Source organism: Heterocephalus glaber, unplaced genomic scaffold (assembly GCF_053883595.1).
Source record: "Heterocephalus glaber isolate CG9 unplaced genomic scaffold, H.glaber_assembly_v1.0 deba00001586, whole genome shotgun sequence".
In the NCBI taxonomy this organism is placed as follows: Eukaryota; Metazoa; Chordata; class Mammalia; order Rodentia; family Bathyergidae; genus Heterocephalus; species Heterocephalus glaber.
Genome location: NW_028258364.1, coordinates 20,495,506 through 20,514,931, shown reverse-complemented (window position 1 = coordinate 20,514,931; position 19,426 = coordinate 20,495,506). Strand labels below are relative to the sequence as shown.

The following is a 19,426-nucleotide window of genomic DNA, read 5'->3' as shown; positions in this document are numbered from 1 at the left end:
TTCAGCAGACTTAGTAAAAGTAAAATCTCTGTAATGCACATATATTTATTTTCTTCTAAAAGGAGAAGATGAAATGGACACACCTCGTCAGTTCATCTTTGTTATTCTCTTTATAAACTGGTGTATGATACAGTTCACACAGAGGCAAATGTACAACGTGTTATTATTCAAGAATAAGACAGAAATGTGAAACTAACATCTGTAATATGTATTAAAGGATAAGAAACAGCTTATTATTGCTCAGAAAGAGTAAAATTCAATAGAATATCAGGAAGAAAAATAACTTTTAATAAAGCCCTGTAAGAAACTGATGGATTTGGCAAACAAAAATTACAAAGAGTTTTAAAGATTTAAACAATCTAATTTAAAAACCTGATATAAAAGAACCCTGGACCCAATAAACACAAGCACTTTTAACATTTTTTTAAGGTAAAAGCCAACATTAGTAATAACAAAGGAATGCAGCACATTTAAAATGCAGTGGTGCAGAGCCTATTCAGTCTTTTCACAATCACATGGAACACAAGGATTTACAATAGTTTCCAAATTTTATCACAAAGTTCTCTTAACGATGCAATTAAATGAGAAGTCAACAATAAAAGATGGGAAAAAAATACATTTGGAAAAATAAGCACTCTTAAATAGTCTGAGTTAAACTATAAAATCTTTGGAACTAAATGACTCTTAAGAACACATACATATCAAGATGTTTGATAACCAGCTCAAGTGCCACGTAAGTTAGGTTTATACTTTGAAATGCATTTATTAAAAGCCAGGAAGACATTGTGGTGCCATCAGACCCCAACTTGCTCAAATTTGTGCTATTTCTTTAAGTGTCTTAGCAAAATGGATAGGAACATTTATCTACTCACACAGAACTTATCTGTGACAATAGCAGTTTCTGAGCTTTTTCTTATTTATTGAGATTATATGATAGCATTACTATTTAAGTGAATAAAATTCTGTTCTTAATTTTTAAAGACATCCTGCCTTTATTAATGTTAAATTGTAATAGAGTTCAAAAATCATAAATAAAGGTTATATTTTTTCTTAAGAGGTCGTTTAACACTTTCTTGTCTACTAGTTTGTTCATTGTTTTTTCCTCCTCTAGATAATTATGTATTTTCACCATTCCAATTTCCAAAAGATGCCATTAGAAATCAAGATTATCTGAGGTTCCAGGTATTAGAGTGTTTCTTTTTATTATTATTATCTTCAAATTTTCTGAAATAAATATAAGAAGCATATGACATCTAGAAATAACATTAATTCATGCAGATAAAATTATTTCTGTAATGATTTATTGATATTATTTCCTATTGTGTCCTCTCTGGTAACATCACTCTATCCTTTTGAGAAGATAACTTTGCACTGATAAAAGATATTATTCTTTTTTTTTTGGTACCGGGGATCGAACTCGGGTCCTTGCAGGCGATGGAACCACTGAGCTAAATCCCCGGCCCTATTCTTAAGATGTATTATTAGGCTATGTTAATTGCAATACTGACATGGCATTAAAATTATTGAAAATACTTTTCCACCTGTGGGATTCCTGGGAAATCTGTATAGCCAGATTATCATTACACCTAAAGAACTATTGTAGGTAATACACAATATTTTAAAACAAAATTTCTTTTTATTATTTAAAATATAAATAAATATACAAATGATTGAGGGTAGCTTGCAGTAAAAACACATACAATAATCCTTTAATATTATATATGAAAATCAGAAATTAAATATACAATTTTTTTTTGTTGTTACTGGGGATCGAACTCGGGTCCTTCCGCTTGCGAGGCAGGTGGTGGAACCACTGAGCTAAATCCCCAGCCCTGGTTTCTTCCAATACTATACTATCATAAAGCAATACTTCACTGAAATGATTATTTGTTGTATCATTTTAAGTCCAAGCACTTTTAAGTATATTAACATCCTCCCTGAACACTGCTGTGACACAAAAGGTATCATCATCATTTAAAAGACAGGAAAGTAGGCACAGAGAACTTCAATAAGCTGCCCAAAAAGTGTTATAAGCCAAAAAGTGTACAAGTTGACATTGAACCTTGGTAATGCAGATGCAGAGTCTGCAGTCTCAATTATTACACTATACTGTTATACTTTAATTGTGTTTAAACACTTGCCTAATTATCTACTAAGGATAAGTTCCCTAAATTTAGATTTCTGAGATAAAAGATTCTGAGACACATTTTAAATATGATACATGTTTCCAAATTCCCTCCAAAAAAGTCATATGGTATTAATAGATACATAGCACAGTATCATTTTACTCGAATTTTCAAACTCTACAGTGATTACCATAATAGCATTTGGGGTAAAATAGAAATCTTTAGAGAAATCTAGATTTGAATCTTTAATTACTGGCAAATTACTTAACTTTCTTTAAGCTCTTGTTCCTTCCCCTGTAAGATCAGGATATTTATACCTACTTTACAAGGATGTGACACAGATTTTAAATAATGTCTAGAAAAATTTTCCACAATCCCTCAGGCATAAGAAGGAGTCCTTCAATTAATGGTAATTATTGTGGCTTAATATAAATTATATCTGGATATCTATATACCAACTTTTAAAAATATTATTATTAATAGGACTTGAACTCACTACGTAGCCCAGGCTGGCCTTACACTCACAGTGATCCCCCTGCCTCAGTTTCCCAAATGCTGGAATCATAGGCATGTGCCACCACACCCAGCAACATACCAATGTTTTATTGGGCTAAGCAGATCTTATTACCATAGCATCAATTTTAGTGTTCCATTTATAAATATAATTTCTCTATCTTATAGTATACAGGAATGCTATATTAGATGTGATTCAAATTTAGCAAAATTATCTATCCCACATTAAACCATTTTGTTTTCTTTGTAGACTTACATATTTAATTCTTTCTCAGTGGTGTCAAAAAGTATTACATATATTATCTGCATGTGCGGATTCCATTTTTTAAAATTTTAGAATAAAAATTTAAAATGATAAAGTGATTACCACTGAGGAAGGGAATTTGGAAACTGTAAGGGGAGAATAAGAACTTCTTATTTTTCATACATACATCTGAAACAGAAACAATCACTACACAATCCTTCTCTTCCCAAGGCATAATCCTGGTGACAATGGAGTTCAGTGTTTGCTTCAGGTAAGTGTGATTTCCTCTGCTGACAGTGGGAATACCTAGTGCAAAAGAAACTGTAGACACAAGAGCATGGAAGCATTGTCTCAAGGCACAAATCAAAGCACAGCAACCTTAATTCTGTGATTCTTTGTTTGGGTTCGTCTTATGCTTATAAAAATAGTGTTTGAAACTGCATTATAAAAATAATCCTAACTATGTCATCACATCTTTCATTTTTTGTTGGAGGGAATTCCTATTTCCAGTGGATTATGTTTTAGTCAATGTATTAAATATACTCCACAATGTTATTACTTTGGAAAGTTTTGGTGCAATGAAAATAAAATGAAACACTCACCACTTATCATAGTTTTCACTTAACTTGGTACAAATTGTCACACAACGGCTGATTCTCTACCCTTCATCCTGACAAGACACTGGAACTCTAAACAGTGAAGACTATCAAGTGTTTTCATCAGTGAGAAAAATGTTTGAAGTAATTTCTAAGTGGTTTGATGGAATGACTTCATGCCCTTAAGTGGCTTTTATTGCCCAATAATAAGTGAAGCACTGAGGAAAAGCGGCCCCATGTTATCCTGAAGGAGTACTGTAACCAGATTTCATCAAGGAATTCTGCCCATATCCAATCATGGCGGCCCCAGCTCCCAGCTGTGTGAGTGTAGGGAAGAATACTGCCTCTCTATCCACAATTTCTCCACCTTCAAATGAGGAGAAGGACTTTAAGAATGGCTAAGCGAGGGACTCAGAAAATCATCTTCCTAAAAAGTAGCTAGAAAACTAAAAAAGAAGTAGATGAAATAATTATTTTAGGGTCATAATATACAACAAACTGAGAAATGTTTATTTAAAGAAAGAGATTGAACTTTGGAAATAGCTGTAAAAAATAGTGTTTTGCTGAGTACCATTGAATTTGAACCATTAGAGCCATTAGGTTGGCCTTGAACTCACTGCAACCCTCCAGCCCAACAGAGCGTTGGGAATATAGGGTAACCACCATGCCTGGTTCCTTTACTGGTTTATATCATTATATATTCTGAAGATGAGCCTCTTGTTTCTTATGTGTGGTAAAAATATCATACCCCTTTCTGGGTTCCCTTTTCAATAGTGTGTCTCCTAATGTACAGAAATTCTTAATTTTAATGTAGTGCAGTTTAGTCATCATTTACTTTACATTTCATCCTTCTGGGGTTCTTTGGAAAAATCTTTATCTCTAGGTCCTAAGGACATTCTCCTAGGTTACCTTCAAGAAGGTCTATTGTTTGCCTTTCAGTTTAGACCTATAGTGCACCTGAAATTGATTCTTATAGGCAGTGTGATACAGGAATCAAGTTTCAAGGGGTGGAATGCATTTCCCTGGTACAATTCTTGGGATGGCTTCCGCTGCTGTAGGACACAATTCTGAGCTTTGGTCCAATAGCCTTGCTTCAATTGCCACTGTTTTTTTCTTATTTTGTGGAACTGAGTTCATGCTTCAAGGATGAAGCATTGCCTCTGTGTAAAACTTTTGCTAACCTGGGTCCCAAAAGAGATGGGGAAACAGGAAAAAAGCCAAGTACAAACAGGTTTTCAAAACCAGAGAGAAAAGATTTGTCAAGTATTTAGCAGATGTTTAATGTATATTTGACTTATATTGACTCATTTTCAAAGTATCTGTATTAAAATTGAATTTTAAATCAAATCACTAAATATTTATACAACTATGTTTCTCTGCCAGACCAGACAATATCCCAGCCACTTATATGCATAGGCTCCCGAATGCCAGATAGGCTGGTGATCTCCTCTCCATCTGCCTATGATATTAATGAGTTACACCTTCAAACTCAAAAATATCTCCCCAAAAATCAAATATCTACTCAGTTTTCCAATTCTAAGGTTTCTTACCGCCTGTTTTCCCTTGGCCTATGATTACTTTAGGATAAATTCTTTTGACTTTCCTTACATGAGGAAAAAAGAACTTAAAGTCTTCAAATATATTAGATACTCTCTCATGCTCACTCAGTGTATCCATTTTCTTCTCATCTGAAAGAGAAAATAAATAGGATTCTGAGATTTTAGCCATAGGGAGTTTTTCTCTCTGATACAAAATTTTTTAATAAGGGTTAATAAATTAATCCACAGATGAATTTAGTATGAAAGAGAAAGATATTCTTAAATGTGAAATATCAAAATTATACTACAATAAAGTATACTCACAGATTTTTTTTTGAGACAGGGTTTTGCTATGTAGTTCAGGCTGATCTTGAACTCACTGTATAGCCCAGGCTGGCCTTAAACAATTGGTGATCCTCCTGGCTCAGCCTCCTGAGTGCTGGGATTACAGGCATGCACCACACTCAAAGATTATTGATTGATATTTATTTTAAAAGCAATTTTAATTTAAGACTAGCACCATGAGCTATACCACAGACAAATGGAACTGTCAGTTCCAAGTGAAACATGCTGGAGAAATGACTTCTTCTGAAATTCTGATAAATATCACTACATTAAAGTTGCATCTTTATAACCATATTATGGCCCATTAACATTTAATGACTCTGTACCCTTCATTAAAATTTTCTTAAAGAATTTCAAAAAAGATAAACAAACTTGGAGGACTCATACTACCAAATTTTAATTTATAATGTACAATTTAGTAATGAAAACAGCATGGTATTACATAAAAATAGATGCATAGCACAAGGGAACAGAATAGAGAATACAGAAATTGATCTACACACAGGCATGGGTGATTTCTGACGAAGATGCGAAGGCAATCAATCAACACAGAAAAGACAATTAACAACCTCGTGTTGGAACACTTAGGCATCCAAGTGAAAAAACTGGATCTTTATCTGTACTTCAGAGCATTTACAAAAGTTAACTAAAAAATTTCGTAAATACAAATATAAAACATGAAACTATGAAGTTTTTAAAAAAAGAAAAGAGGTCTGGGCCAGGGATTTAGCTCAGTGGTTCTGCCACCTGCCTTGCAAGCACAAGGTCCAGAGTTTGATCCCTGGTACAAAAAAAAAAAAAAAAAAAGAAAAAAAAGAAAAGAGGTCTTACATACATCATAACAAATATATAAAAGAAAACTTGATTGGACTTCAACAAAAAAAAGTGTTCACCCTCTGAAGAACATCAAGAAAATAAAGCCAAATGTGATGGTGCACATCTGTAATCCGAACAATTGGGAGGCTGAGGCAGGACAATTGCAAGTTCAAGTCTTGCATGGGCAACTTAGTGAGACCCTATTTCAAGTGATATGGATGCACCTCAATCTGAAAGCTCTGGGGTGGTTCCATCCCGACTATCAAAAAAAAAAAAAAAAGAGAGAGAGAGAGAAAAGAAAAGAAAAGAGCCAAGTCAAGCCACAGACTGGAAGAAGATATTTCCAAATAATGTATCCATCTGGTATGTATCCAGGGTAATATACAGAACTCTCAAAACTCTACAAGAAAGCAAACCACTCAACTTAAAAACGGGGGAAAGATTTGAACAGATGTTTTCCAAATGAGATATCTGGATGGCAAATAAGCACATAAAAAGGTTCAACATCAGTAGTCAAAGGGGGACTAAAACTTAAAACTGAGGCATCACAACACTGGAATGGCCATAATAACAGGGGTGATTGGAAATGTCATACTCTGTTGCAGAGGATGCCAGGGTTTGTCCACCCTGGCAAACAGTCTGGAAGATTCTATTAAGTTAAACATAGACTTGACATATACCACATTGATCCTACTTCTAGTTATAATCCTTAAAACATTAAAACTTTTCTTCATACAAAAAAAAAGACCCTGTAATGAATGCTTATAGCAATATTGATTTGTAATTGTTCCAAACCAAAACAACTCAAATGTCCTTCAACTGGTAAAAAGATCAGCAAACTGTATGCATTGTACATCCACCCAATGGAATGGAACTTGACAATAAAAGAGGAACAAACAATTGTTTGCACAACAATTTGCATGTATCTGTGCTAAATGGAAGAAGCCAGACTCACAGGGTGACACACTGTATGACTGTACTTGTATGGCAGCCAGAGAACTGCTCAGTGGTTGCCAGGGGTTATGAGTGGATGAAGGACTGGACTACATAGGAGAAGAACAAGGCTGGAATTTTTATCCTGGAGTAATGGCGAGCCATTGAACGTTTATATTCAGGATGCTGCAGCCTTCACTTTGACGACAGTGGATATAAGTAGGTGGATATAAGACTGGAAAGAAGAAAGAACAATAGGAGCGTGTGGTAAGTCGCTGAGATGAGGGACAAAGGTGGTCTGACCAGTGTTGTGAAGGGAGTAATGGAAAATGTGAAGGAAAAATTGAGAGAAATGAAGAAAATGTGATGGAAAATGCTGGTTGACTGCCTGGAGGAAGGCAAGAGGAAAGAGGGGTCAGAGGTGGTACCCAGGTGCCAGCTGTATTTACAGGCTGGATGGTGTGGGGCTGTTCATAGACAGGAGACCACTGCCCAAGTAGAAATAAGAACAGTGCGTCGGTGATGCCTCTCGCCTGATTTCCACGGCCTCGCTGTAAGAGAATGGTACTTGTTTAGTTATGGTTATAGAGGGGAAATGCCTAAAAATCAGTAGGCATTTAATCTAAATCTCCAAAAACAAGCTACCATACCCAAAAGCAAAAGCAACACAGACCTAAGGTTCCTGACAGATTTTCTCTCTGTATAATTTCATGATGCATCTCATTCAAGGCTTTCTTGAGCTGTTGATGAATATTTTCACTTCTATTTTTTAAATGTAGTATATTTTCCTTAAACTCCAAAATACAGTTTTTACAATTAGTTGATTGCCTGCAAAGAAAAACCAAAGGTACATATTTATAAATGTAGCAAATGTATGACACAATTTTCTGTGATAAGAGAAAAATGTAAAATATGCACATCAACATAGTTATATATATAGCAAATACGTTATATGTGTGTGTGTGTGTGTATATATATATATATATATATATATATATGTATAATGTATGTTAACGTCTTTAGGAGGTGTGACCAAAAATGCAGCGAATGCTGCTGCCAAGGGCCATCCAACAGAAAGCAGGCTCATAAAGAACATTACAGTGTGTCCTCATCCACTTTATTCACCAGATCTGGCACCAGGCGACTTCTGGATCCTGCCCAAAGTCAAAATGACTACAAAAGGTAAATGTTTTGAGCTGATTCAGAACGTTGAGGCAGTCACAGCAGGGCACCTAAAGTCAGGAAAGAGGACTTCCAGAACTGCTTCAGAAAGTGGCGAGAATGATGGGATAAGTGTGCTCAGAGAGAAGGGCAGTATTTTAAGGAAGATTAATGGCAATGTATCTTCTACTGTAATAATTTTAATTTAAACATTTGCCATGTTTTTTATCATACCTTAGCTCAAGAAAACCTTTTAGAGACATGAGAATATGGAAAAATGGTATTTCAGTTAGCAGAGAAAGCACAGAAATTGGCTAATGATGTAGGTGGAATAAAAGATGAATACATGGTTTGGATGGCAATAAATTTAGATGGCTGTTTAAAAAAACTAAGGTCCAATATGAAACTACACAAATAATAATGGCTTGTTTGGGTTCCACATTGACTTTCTCTTTCATCTTCCTTGCATCAGCAAGGGCACACATGTGGACAGCTGTGGGCAGACACTGGCGGAAGCCATTCCTCTGCTAAGACCTCCTGAGATCTCAGCACACTTAGAAAAACAGCCAAAGACTTTGCTGTTGCAAACCCAGCCCTACACCACCCGCTTTGGGTTCTGCTCTGGCCTCATTCCCTGCCATCCCTGCTGCCCTGAGGGATACCAGCTCCAGCCACACTGTCTTCCTGAGCGAACCCGCTCCCACCACTGGGTGCTTGCCCCTGCAGCGTTATCCATACAGAATGCTCACTCCCAGGTTCGCTGTGGCTATTGCTCCCTAACTGCATTCAGTTTTCTACTGAAACGTTACTGCCTCAGATAAGCATACCATGCCATGCTATGTAAAATATCTTCTTTTTCTTAGTCATTAATCACTACCAACTTACTAAATTGTGTCCATCTCCAGAGGTCTCTAGAATGTAAGCTTGAGAACAGCATGAATTTTGAAGTTGCTTTGGTTTTGTTTTTGAAGTGCTGGGGATTAAACTCAGGCCCTGGAATATCCTGGGCAAGTGATCTACCATGAGCTACATCACTAACCCTTTTTTAGAGAATATTTTTGTTTTAGGGAAAGATCTCACTAAGTTATCTTGGCTGAATTTGGAACTTTCAATCCTCCTGCCTCAGCCTCCTGAGTAGCTGAGATTACAGAAGTGCACCACTAAGCCTGTTTAGTTTTTTTTTCTGTTAAATTCTCAATGCCTACAATAGTGACTGGCCTACAGCTCTTACATAAATATATGCTGAATGAATGAAATGAATGGGGCTATTGTAGGAGCTGCTTTCTGTGATTTCTTAAAACTGAATCATACTTTAATCAAAAGAACTTCAGGCTGATAAATCTTGAATAGACATAAAGAGATGCTCTTGAGGATGCCTACAAAGTTTAGAGGAGGATGTGGTATCACCAGTAACCACTGTGATTAGGGTGTTCCAGGCAATATTCTTTTTGCAAAATGGATTGTGGGATCGTGTAATCGTGTGTTTGGAGTCAATATATCGTGGATGAGGCAAGACAATGTAGGAGAGTCCCCAAAGGACCAATTTGGTGAACACAAAAAGAAAGAGTTTTCTCTGGAGAAAGCAACATTTACAGAAACAACCACATAGCAACATTAAAAGACATGATCTCTAATCTTGGATCTGCTTCTTGTAAATTCTTGTGATAAATCAAGGGATCAATATTTTATTTAGAATTTTTATATTGCAGTAGAGGTGCATCCATCCAGTCAGGTATTCAGTGAAGACACCATGTTAGAAAACCACTTTTCGGAGGTTTGAAATAGGCAGTGATTAGATGCTTTGAGTCAACTAAGCATCTTTGTAATAAAATTGTGAAAATGAGCACCAGTTCGTGTGTGTAAGGGGCCAGCGTGATGTCTGCCCACATAAAAAAGTTTCAGGTGAGATCCTAAGCACTAGAGAGCCTGGCTTCTCATGGAAGGGTCCAAACACTACTCTCCTGTAGACATAGGCCTCATTTGTAATTTTAAATTTGCAGGTAGGCACATTTTTTTTCTTTTTTCTTTTTTTTTTTTTTTTTTTTGTTACCGGGGATAGAACTCAGGTCCTTTGGCTTGCAAGGCAGGCAGTGGAACCACTGAGCTAAATCCCCAGGCCAAACACTTTTTTAAAAAATAAAAAGGAATCAGTGAAGGTAATTTTAAGTGATTTTTTTAACCCAATAAGCCCCAAATGTTATTTCAACATCAACTAATCAACGGGACATTTTACATTCCTTTTTTGTACTAAATAATCTAAATCCTGTGTGTCTTTTATACTTAACAGCACATCTCAATTCAGGTGCTGCATTGTAATATTTACAATGAAAGGCAGTCCCACCAGATGAGAAAAGTTTCTCATGCTGGAGAAATAGTTCACCTTGCCTCAGTTATTAAGGGAAATCTGAACTACTTAAAATTACAATGAAGTGAGCATTTAGTGCCCTAGTTGCAATAAAGGGTTTGAGTTTTTATCAGCCAAGTGGCTGGCACACTGGACCATACAAATCTCTGGCATAACAGTTTTGAGCTTTCTAGAAATGCAGCATCTCAGGCTGCTCACCCCAAACCTACTGAATCAGGATGTGCATTTCAATAAGGTTCCCAATAGACTGGGTGTGCACATTTACATTTGAGAAGCATTGTTGCAGACCTCTTTGTTTTATCTTTATTACCATTGATATTAGCATAGTTCAGCCTTTACTGTCTATAGATGTACTATCATAATTGCCTCTTAATTGGTCTCTCACCTCCAACTCATGATTAATCTTCTGGAAACATTGCTTGGGAGGGGCGGTATACAAGGTCCCCTGAATGAATACTGAGCAAAGCCCAAACTCCTTGCCCTGGTACACAAGGCCAAAATCAGTGTGGCCATGACCTCCTCCACTGGCTTTCTTCATTCAATAAACACCCCAGTGAGGAGAGGTGGACTGACAGACACTGTCATTCTTCCTTCCCTGGAGTACTTACTATGTTTCCCTAACTGCACCAAGTTACAGGAAAACAAATGGGGTAAAGCCAGGTTTCTACTCTAAATCAACTGGCCATCAGGCTGCAAGGGATGGGGGCAAGGAGTATATATTTAGACAACTAATTATAACTCTTACACTAGAGTTACCCTCCCATGAGCCACAGGCCAAGGGAGGCAGGAATGATTAAGGAGGATGAAGGAGTAGGTGAGGAGGTAGGAAGGTTTCAGAGAAAAGAGAATATTTGAGAAGTTGAAAAAGGTATAGAACTTTACCAAAGTATAAATAAGTTAAAGAGCAAAATAAAAGATAATAATAGGAAACAGGGAAACAGATCTTTTGCAAATGAGAAAGGGATGAAGAGATGGAGAGGGGGAAAAAGAGGGAGAGGAGGGGAAGGGGACATAAAAAGAATTAAGATGTGTTATTTACATGTGCCAATTCCCCGCCAGGAATAAAATCATGTCCTGCAAAGATGTACTAATAAAAACAAAAATTTTAAAAAAATTTTGCCATATAGCAAAAGGCAAGGAAGGACACTCCAGACTAAGGACACAGCACCACTGTAGCCTTGAAGGGTATATCCTCCAATGACCTAAAGACCTCGCAGCAGGCCCCACCCCCTAAACAGTCTACTATCTCCAAAGAGCAATACTATAGGGACTAAGCCTGTACTTGGAGGGATATTCAGCATCCAAACTACAGGAAGCAATTAGTAGGAGATGAAGCTAAAAAGGAAACATACATTTTGAATTACTAACCTCTAGGTATGCTTTGCAATAATCAAATCACAGTATGCATCAATCCCTTTAAATTCCCTAAGGGCCGTTTATTAGGGTTTTTTCTTTCTTTCTTTTTTTGGTCTTGTTTTGTTTTGCAGTATTGCGGATTGAACTTAAGTCTTAAAGGCCCTAATCCTTTATTTTTTATTTTAAGACAGGGTCTTGCTAAGTTGCCCAGGCTGGGCTCACATTTCCAATCCTCCTGCCTCAGCCCCCCAGTGCTGGGATTACAAGTATGCACCACTATGCCCTGGCTTGCTTTAGGTTTTATTGTGAAGCATATTAGACATGAAAACAAGTAGATAAAGTAGCTTAAGGGATAAAAATAAAAATGAGTACCCATGACCTGACTACTACCTGAGTCTTAGATAACCCACCTGTGTCCCTCCCAGATCACCTTTCCCTTCCTCCCTACCCTCAGATGAGAATTCTGAATTTTATATTAATTATCCATTGGTCCCTTTATAGTTCTAACATTTTGCAAGTTGACTTACACTTGATTTTAGACATCAATTAAAAGAAAATATATGTATTCCATACTTGCTTTTCTTCAATTTATGCTTTTGAGACTCAGCCAGAATGGATGAGTCAACCTCTAGTTCATTCATCTTAATTGCTGTAAAAATTTTTACTGTATCACAACATATTTATCTCTCCTCTTGTTGTTGAGCAATATTATGAGAACATTCACATCCCAAGAATATTCTGGTATATGTGTCCTAGTAAACATGTTCAAGAGTTCCCCCAAGCACAGCAAAGATGCTAGAGTTTGCTATGGCCAAGTGAGTACTGCAAGAGAACCACAATGGGCACCTGCAAGGCAAAAGACTCTTAGCAGCTAGGCCCCTGGCAAGAGGAGAGAGGACATGCATATGGCAGAGGTGGATGGCCCACACCAGGGAATGGGGAGCGGGGAGACCCAGCAGGCTTCCCAAGCAGCCATAAACCACCCCACTAAAGAGCCAGCGCTGGATGTCTGCCACATAGAAACGTTTTCCAGAGAAAGAGAAACCACCATGGTGCTACTCTATGGAAAACCCTGCCTCCCTAACTCCTTCCCACTCAGTCACATAGGGGAAGACTAGGGAAAGAGAAGAGGTGCAGCATACTACACTTCAAAGATGGCTAAGCAACATCCTCCCCCTCATTTGCGTGCTGCAGGCTGGTCTCCCCTGTCATCAGTCAATAGGTACCATCAATTGCTTCCCTCCCTGAATCCGGGTACACCTGTGGCTGCTCGGACCAGTAGAATGCAGCAGAAGAAACAGTGACTCTGTGATGTGGGCTTTAACTGGTCTGGCAGTTTCCACTGTCTTCAATTTGAGTGGTAGTTGCTTTGTTAAAAAAAGGATGATATTGCTGCAACCACAGTGCCTAGAGAAGCCCACGCATGACAGCTGCCTCTTGGGAGAGGAGAGAAATGCCACACTTGTGATAGTCAGAGACCTGGTGATAGATCCTCCAGCCTCTACCTTCCCACTTCAATCACAAATTGCCGAGTGAACCCTATCCAATTTCCTAATTAAGAAATCACGACTTAGGTAAAATGGTTGTTTTGAGCCTCTCGGTTTGAATACCAAACAAGAGGGATTGTCTGAGAGCAGACCATTTTTGTCTCCTGACATTCTATCTTCCAAGAGCCACAGTCTGTTCAGTAGGTAAGAAAGAAGAACACTATGTAATTAGAGTTTTAAAAAGACAAATGAGATTGTTTGAATAACAAAAACTGACCCAGAAAAATGTCCCTGTGATCCCTAGGAATCTCTGTAATTATGCAGATAAGGGAATACAGTTGAACATATGTAAAAAGTTATTAGAAAAAATTTTAAAAGTTGTTTATACTTTTAGCCCAAATCGAGCCACTTTAATAAACCAACTACATCTGTATATAAAAGGGTATTCACATCCCACTAAAATTCTTTTTAAAAAGGTGTTCTGAATGCTTTTACATTCTCAAGGGAATTGGGTACTCTGTGACTATCTGCCATTTTTTTTTTGCTTCATATTCCCACTGTACAAATTTAAAAATTTTTATACACTCAAAAGAAAATGTGATACATAGGTAAGCATCACAATATAATGTGAAGAGCACACGGGTGCCTACCACCCACCTAATAAGCACAACATTACCCCATGCCTTTGTTTCTAATGGTGGATTCCTTTCCTACCCCACCCTCCTGAATTATATCTCAATCGTTCTTTTACATTTTAGAATACAATTTTATCACAAATACATATGCCCTATACAATATAGTATTTAATTTTCCTTGTTCCTGGGCTTTCTAAAAATTGTACCTCTTGGCACTCTTTACATGCCCTTCAAGTTCTCTCTCTTTGCAAGACAGAAATCTAATGTATGCAGTGGTCTTTCCATTACGTGTCGCCACAGGGGCAGTTGTGCCCGATGGAGGGAGGGTGTATGGAAGGAGCACTAGCAGTATGTGCCAGTTGCAGGTTAAGTACTATCAAAGGCAGTGGCAGGCAAATGTGGGTGCTTCCAAACCAGGCAGCTAGCAGAAGACTGAGGTCTCCAGGAAACACACTCCCAAAGGAGGGATTCTGGGACTGGGTATCAGCCCTAGTTGGGCTTAGGGTGATAACCCCCTACATTGTCCTGGGGACGAGATAGTGTAAGTCTGTGATACACACTGGCATAATGGTGGCCTGAATTATTGTCCATGGTTGAAGAAAATGAAGCACCTCTAGAACTGAAGCCCTGGACAGCAGGGGCTACCGCGGTCACCAATGATACAGGAATGATAACCCCGGGGACTAAATGAGATGGCTTTTTTATTACTGCACCAGAGAACTTACTCCATCTCTCTGTGACTGTTACACTCTTCTCCCTGAAATATCTTCTTAGCTTAGCTCTCTTTTCTTATTTTCCCTTGATGGTGAAATACTGGAATTCCCCATGGCTTACTGCTTGGAATTTTCCATCTAGGGTCTCATCTTATTCCATGGCCTTAGATACCGAATGCTGACAATTTTCAAGTTAATCTTGCCAGTCCCGATCCAGCCTGACGTATCCAATGACCTATTCAATTCTTTCCTAGGGATCTTGAATGGGTACTTCAGGCATAACAGAAATACTGATCTTACCACCAACATCTGCTCTTCCCCAAGCCTCACCATCTCAGTAAATGGCAACTCCGTTTCCTGGCTGCTTAAATCAGTTGTGGTATCTTTGTCATCGTGACAAGATACCTGAGAAGAGCAACTGAAAGATGGAATGAATGGTTTATTTCCTCTCATGCTTTCAGAGGCTTCAGTCCTTGATCAGCTGCTCCATAGCTTTTAGGCCTGTGTCAAGGCAGATTATCGCAGTGGAAAGGCACGGTAGAGCAGCTTACTTCAGGGTAGCCAGGAAGCAATGAGAAAGGAAAGAGTCAGAGTGGACAGGGTAAGGGATAACATAGAGTCCCCAAGGGTACAGATCCACGCCCTTCACCTGGGCCCTGACTCCTAATAGCCCTCTGTACTATGACCCTGTCAATGGGACTCATCTGTAGACTCATCCAGGGATGAGACCAGCACTCTCACGACTGAGTCACTCCTCAAAGGCCAGCAGGTAGCAATCGAGGCCCCAGCACGTAAACTTTGGGTGGTATTTTGGATCCAAACTCTAACACTGTGGTTCTCAAACATCGACTGGCACAACTGAGGCAGGGACGTGGCTACTGGCATCTACCTACATACAGCTGAGAGGTCCTATAAATATTCCATAATATACAGGATGTCCCTCTTAAATCCCCAAAAAGAATTATCCAGCACAAAATGTCAATAGTGCTAAAGCCAAGAAACCAAAAATTCTTGGCACATTCTATGATTCTTTTCTTTCTTTCATAGCCCAAATCCAACAATCATTTAAATATATGTGTAAGATCATGCCACTCATTTGCACAAAACCTTTCGATGCCTTCTTATTCAGTGTATAACTCAAGTCTTACTATGGCCTCCAAACTAACAATTCAAACTATCTTAGGGCCTTTGCACATGATTTTCCCTTTGTCTGGAAGACTTTCTCCCCAAATATCCACACATAATGCTTCCTCATTTCATCCAGAAAAAATGTTCAAATATAACTTCCACAGAGAGTCCTTCTCTGACAATCATATCAAAACACATTGGTTCTAGGAAGACCAAAGAGTAAAAACCAGTGAGTACCAAATAAATTGTTTTGTCACAAGGCAGTTGACACCAATAAATTCTTTCTTGTGCCTAGAGTATCAAACAAGCAACAAATCCTGGGACAAAATTATCGAGTCAAAATGCACTGAGTACCAAGTTTGATGAGTTTCAAAGCAGCTAAGCACTAAGGTATAACTTCAGTACTTTCTTTCCTTTCCCTGCCTACATCTGACATCAGACCATAATCATATGTCATGTATGTGTATCTCCCCAGCCATAAGGTATGATCCAGGAATGGGATGGTGCTGTTAACTTAGTGCCTGCAATGTGAACAGGCACTCAGTAAATTTAGTCATTCTGTCATGCACTTGATCACTTATTTTTTCAACAGACATTTAACTCGCCTATTAGATGTCGCACAATTTTCCAGATGCTAGGGACAACGCAGTAACCAGAACAGTCAAAAAGAGAGAATACAGGGCTGGGGATTTAGCTCAGTGGTTCTGTCGTCTGCCTCACAAGCGCAAGGTCCTGAGTTCGATCCCCAGTACCAAAAAGAAAAAAGAGAGAGAGAAAACAACAAAAAAACCCTGTCTTCACAGTTTAAATATTTGTTGAAAAATTAATGAATTATTAATATGATGAACTTAAAGAAAATGAAAATTCTGACTTATTTGCTATTTTAAGAGTGTTTCATTCTCAGAACTAATATATCATTTTCAGAACTTGTATCTATGAATGATGGAAATCTAAATCCTTTGAGGAAGTAAACTTCTTTCTGGTTATAACTAGAAAAAACATCAAAATGTTTGTATGACTCTCAGTCCTTATAGCTAAGAATAATAACTATATTAAAATATCCTCTAAGACTACCATTATACATTGTCTTCCAAAAATTACTTCTTTTCTGTTTACAAGAAACCATTTATTGTTATTATAAATATGCTCACTGTTTGTTCTAAGGTAAACAAAAACACATTTTAATAGTCTTCTTTAGGGAAAATGAAGAAGGGGAAAGGATATAAAATGAAAGAGTAGAAGTCTTATAATGCACTTTCTAGTATTTCAAAGAAAGAGAATTGTGCTTTTTGTATACACGATGACAAAATGTAGTATTCACTACAGGACTAAATATGAAGCCACTTCCAAACTCCACCCTCAACACTACTGCTGAGATTACCTGGCTTATACCTATGTCATAAATGTGTTCAGTAGAAGAAATGAAAATTTAACCTGAAGTAACTGGGATTAAAAATTCCCAGTGGTCCTAAATCTTAAAAAGCTCAAGTATATGAACTCTAAACGTCACAACTAAACGTGGACAACTAGAGTTGAAAGCTAAATAAGACACCTAGTTAGATCTGAGTTTCAGATAAACAAGAAATACAGTTTTAGAACAATTATGCCCCATGCAACCTTTTGTATGGAAAATATCACTGTTTATCTGAAATTCAGATTTAACCAGGCAACTTTAATTTTTGTTCGCCAGATTGACACTCCGGTCGACGACAAAATTAAATGCTGGTGTATTCCAAGTGGTCGGTCACACAAGGCTCATGGTTCATCTGAGAAGAAGGTCCAGGTGTGGACCAGGGCCCTAAATCCGGCCAGTTCCGTGTCTCTCCACCATCCTGCCTCCTTCGGCTTGGCAGACGTACTCCAGGGCGCCTTGGAGACGGCCCGAAGTAACCCGCACCAAGCGAGGGGAAAGAGGCGGGCTGCGAGAGGAGCCCTTGAAGCCAGGCATTCACGCGTTTGTGGAAATGACCGAGAAGAATGAAACGGGAGCGGGCAGCGGGCCCCGCAGCCGGGGTGGGGAGGCCGGGCTGGGACCCCCACCTCATCCCTGAGCGCGCGCCCCAGGGTCGCCGCCGCCCCGAAGCGGACCGGACAGGACCGGACCGGACCCGGGCGCCCGTCACCGCGGAACTCACTGCGGGCCGGGGTGTGGGCGCGTTATCACCACGCGGGGGCCCCAAACGCGGGCGCGCGACTGAGACCGGCTGCCCACGCCGGCCTCCCACTCCGGGCGCGGGGAGGGGGTCGAGCGGTCGCCGCTTACTTATCTCGGCCATCCTGGAGAGGCAGAACCAAGAGAAGCTGAAGAGCAGAGAGGAGAGGCCAGCAGCAAGTTCCAGGGCTCGACCCGCATGGCGCCTGCGGGGAGGCGACGGCGACGCGGGGCGAGCGCGCGGGGCGAGCGCGCGGGCAGGGTCGCGGGTCGCCGCGGTCCCCAGCGCGCCGCCCTAATGGTTCCTGCGCGCGGAGCTCTGCGCGTGGCTTCCGGCCCTGCGGTTCCGCGGACGCGGAGACCGTGGCGAGGCCGCTGGGCGCTCGCGGTGGCCGAGCCGGCTAGGTTCGCGTTCCCACGGTGGGTCGGGCTGTTCTCCAGCCGGAAGCGCTGGGAGAACATCAGCCGGGCTCTGCACTCTGGGTGCCTTATTCGGGGCTCGCAGGCGGTCTCTGGTTTTAAATGATCTGCTTCACAGCAGCACTGCACCCTCTGGCCAGGCTAGTTTTCTGGTCCCGTGGGAGGGATCTGAACACAGGTCCTCTTGAAAAAAGCCATCGGAATCCTGGATGGTAATGGCCAGGAGTGGGACCTTCCGCTGAGTAGGGACACAGCTGAACCTCAAGAGGGGCCCGAGAGCGAGAAATACTTCAATTTCAGAGAGAGAAATACTTCAGCTCTCCGCTCCTTCATCCTGCAGTTTCTTGCCAGCTCTCCTGGGGGCCAGAAGTGCAGCTTGGACTATTAGCTCGGGCAGACCGGCCTCCCACTGGGGTACCACGGCGGAGAAAAGCTAGAGCAGATGGTGGGAGAAGGCGGCTGTCCGGGCAGACCTTGGCGCAAGCAAGGTTTTCCTGTTCTGTCCCTGGAGCTCTAGTTTCACATTTTTAGCTGTCTCCTCATGACTTCTGCTTGGATAGCCCATTCGAATTCAAGATGTCCGAACTTCTCCTCCAAGCGAAGATCAATGATTCCAGATCCATTTGACTCTCATTACAGGCTGTCATTTATACAGTCTGTACAGGCCTTCTCTGAAACGCTTTGCTTCCAGACTGGCATTTCCGTTGTTATGACTACCCCCGAATTATTACTGTGACATTCAAGCTGGTCTCAATGTGGCATCGGCCCCCTGCAGTCCAGACCTCACCCAACAGCAGATGGCCATCTGTCCGCTGGGTTCCTGTGTGAGCAGAGACTTTACGTGGTGCTCCTTGAATGTACCTGTGGCTGCCTCAATTCTTTTAGGCCCAGAGAGTGA

The 19,426-nt window shown here is 39.9% G+C and overlaps 1 protein-coding gene across 1 annotated transcript; it reads right to left on the bottom strand.

Moving 5' to 3' along the window:
• Nucleotides 1-29: 29 nt before the first annotated feature.
• Mgat4d (MGAT4 family member D) lies at nucleotides 30-19,333 on the bottom strand. Its single transcript, XM_087193317.1, has 5 exons — nucleotides 19,316-19,333; nucleotides 18,220-18,509; nucleotides 7,785-7,939; nucleotides 5,030-5,167; nucleotides 30-3,204 (listed from the first exon to the last, which is right to left on the bottom strand). The coding sequence occupies exons 1-5, from the start codon at nucleotides 19,331-19,333 to the stop codon at nucleotides 2,939-2,941; spliced, it is 867 nt and encodes a 288-aa protein (XP_087049443.1). The 3' UTR covers nucleotides 30-2,938.
• Nucleotides 19,334-19,426: the final 93 nt, after the last annotated feature.

What these genes read in the sequence shown, in the direction of transcription:
- Mgat4d (XM_087193317.1), bottom strand. An exon ending in CTCCAGGATGGCCGAGATAA is followed by an intron (nt 7,940 to 18,219) that starts GTAAGCGGCGAC and finishes TTTTCTTTGCAG; the next exon opens with GCAATCAACTAATTGTAAAA. An exon ending in AAATCTGTCAGGAACCTTAG is followed by an intron (nt 5,168 to 7,784) that starts GTCTGTGTTGCT and finishes TTTCTCTTTCAG; the next exon opens with ATGAGAAGAAAATGGATACA.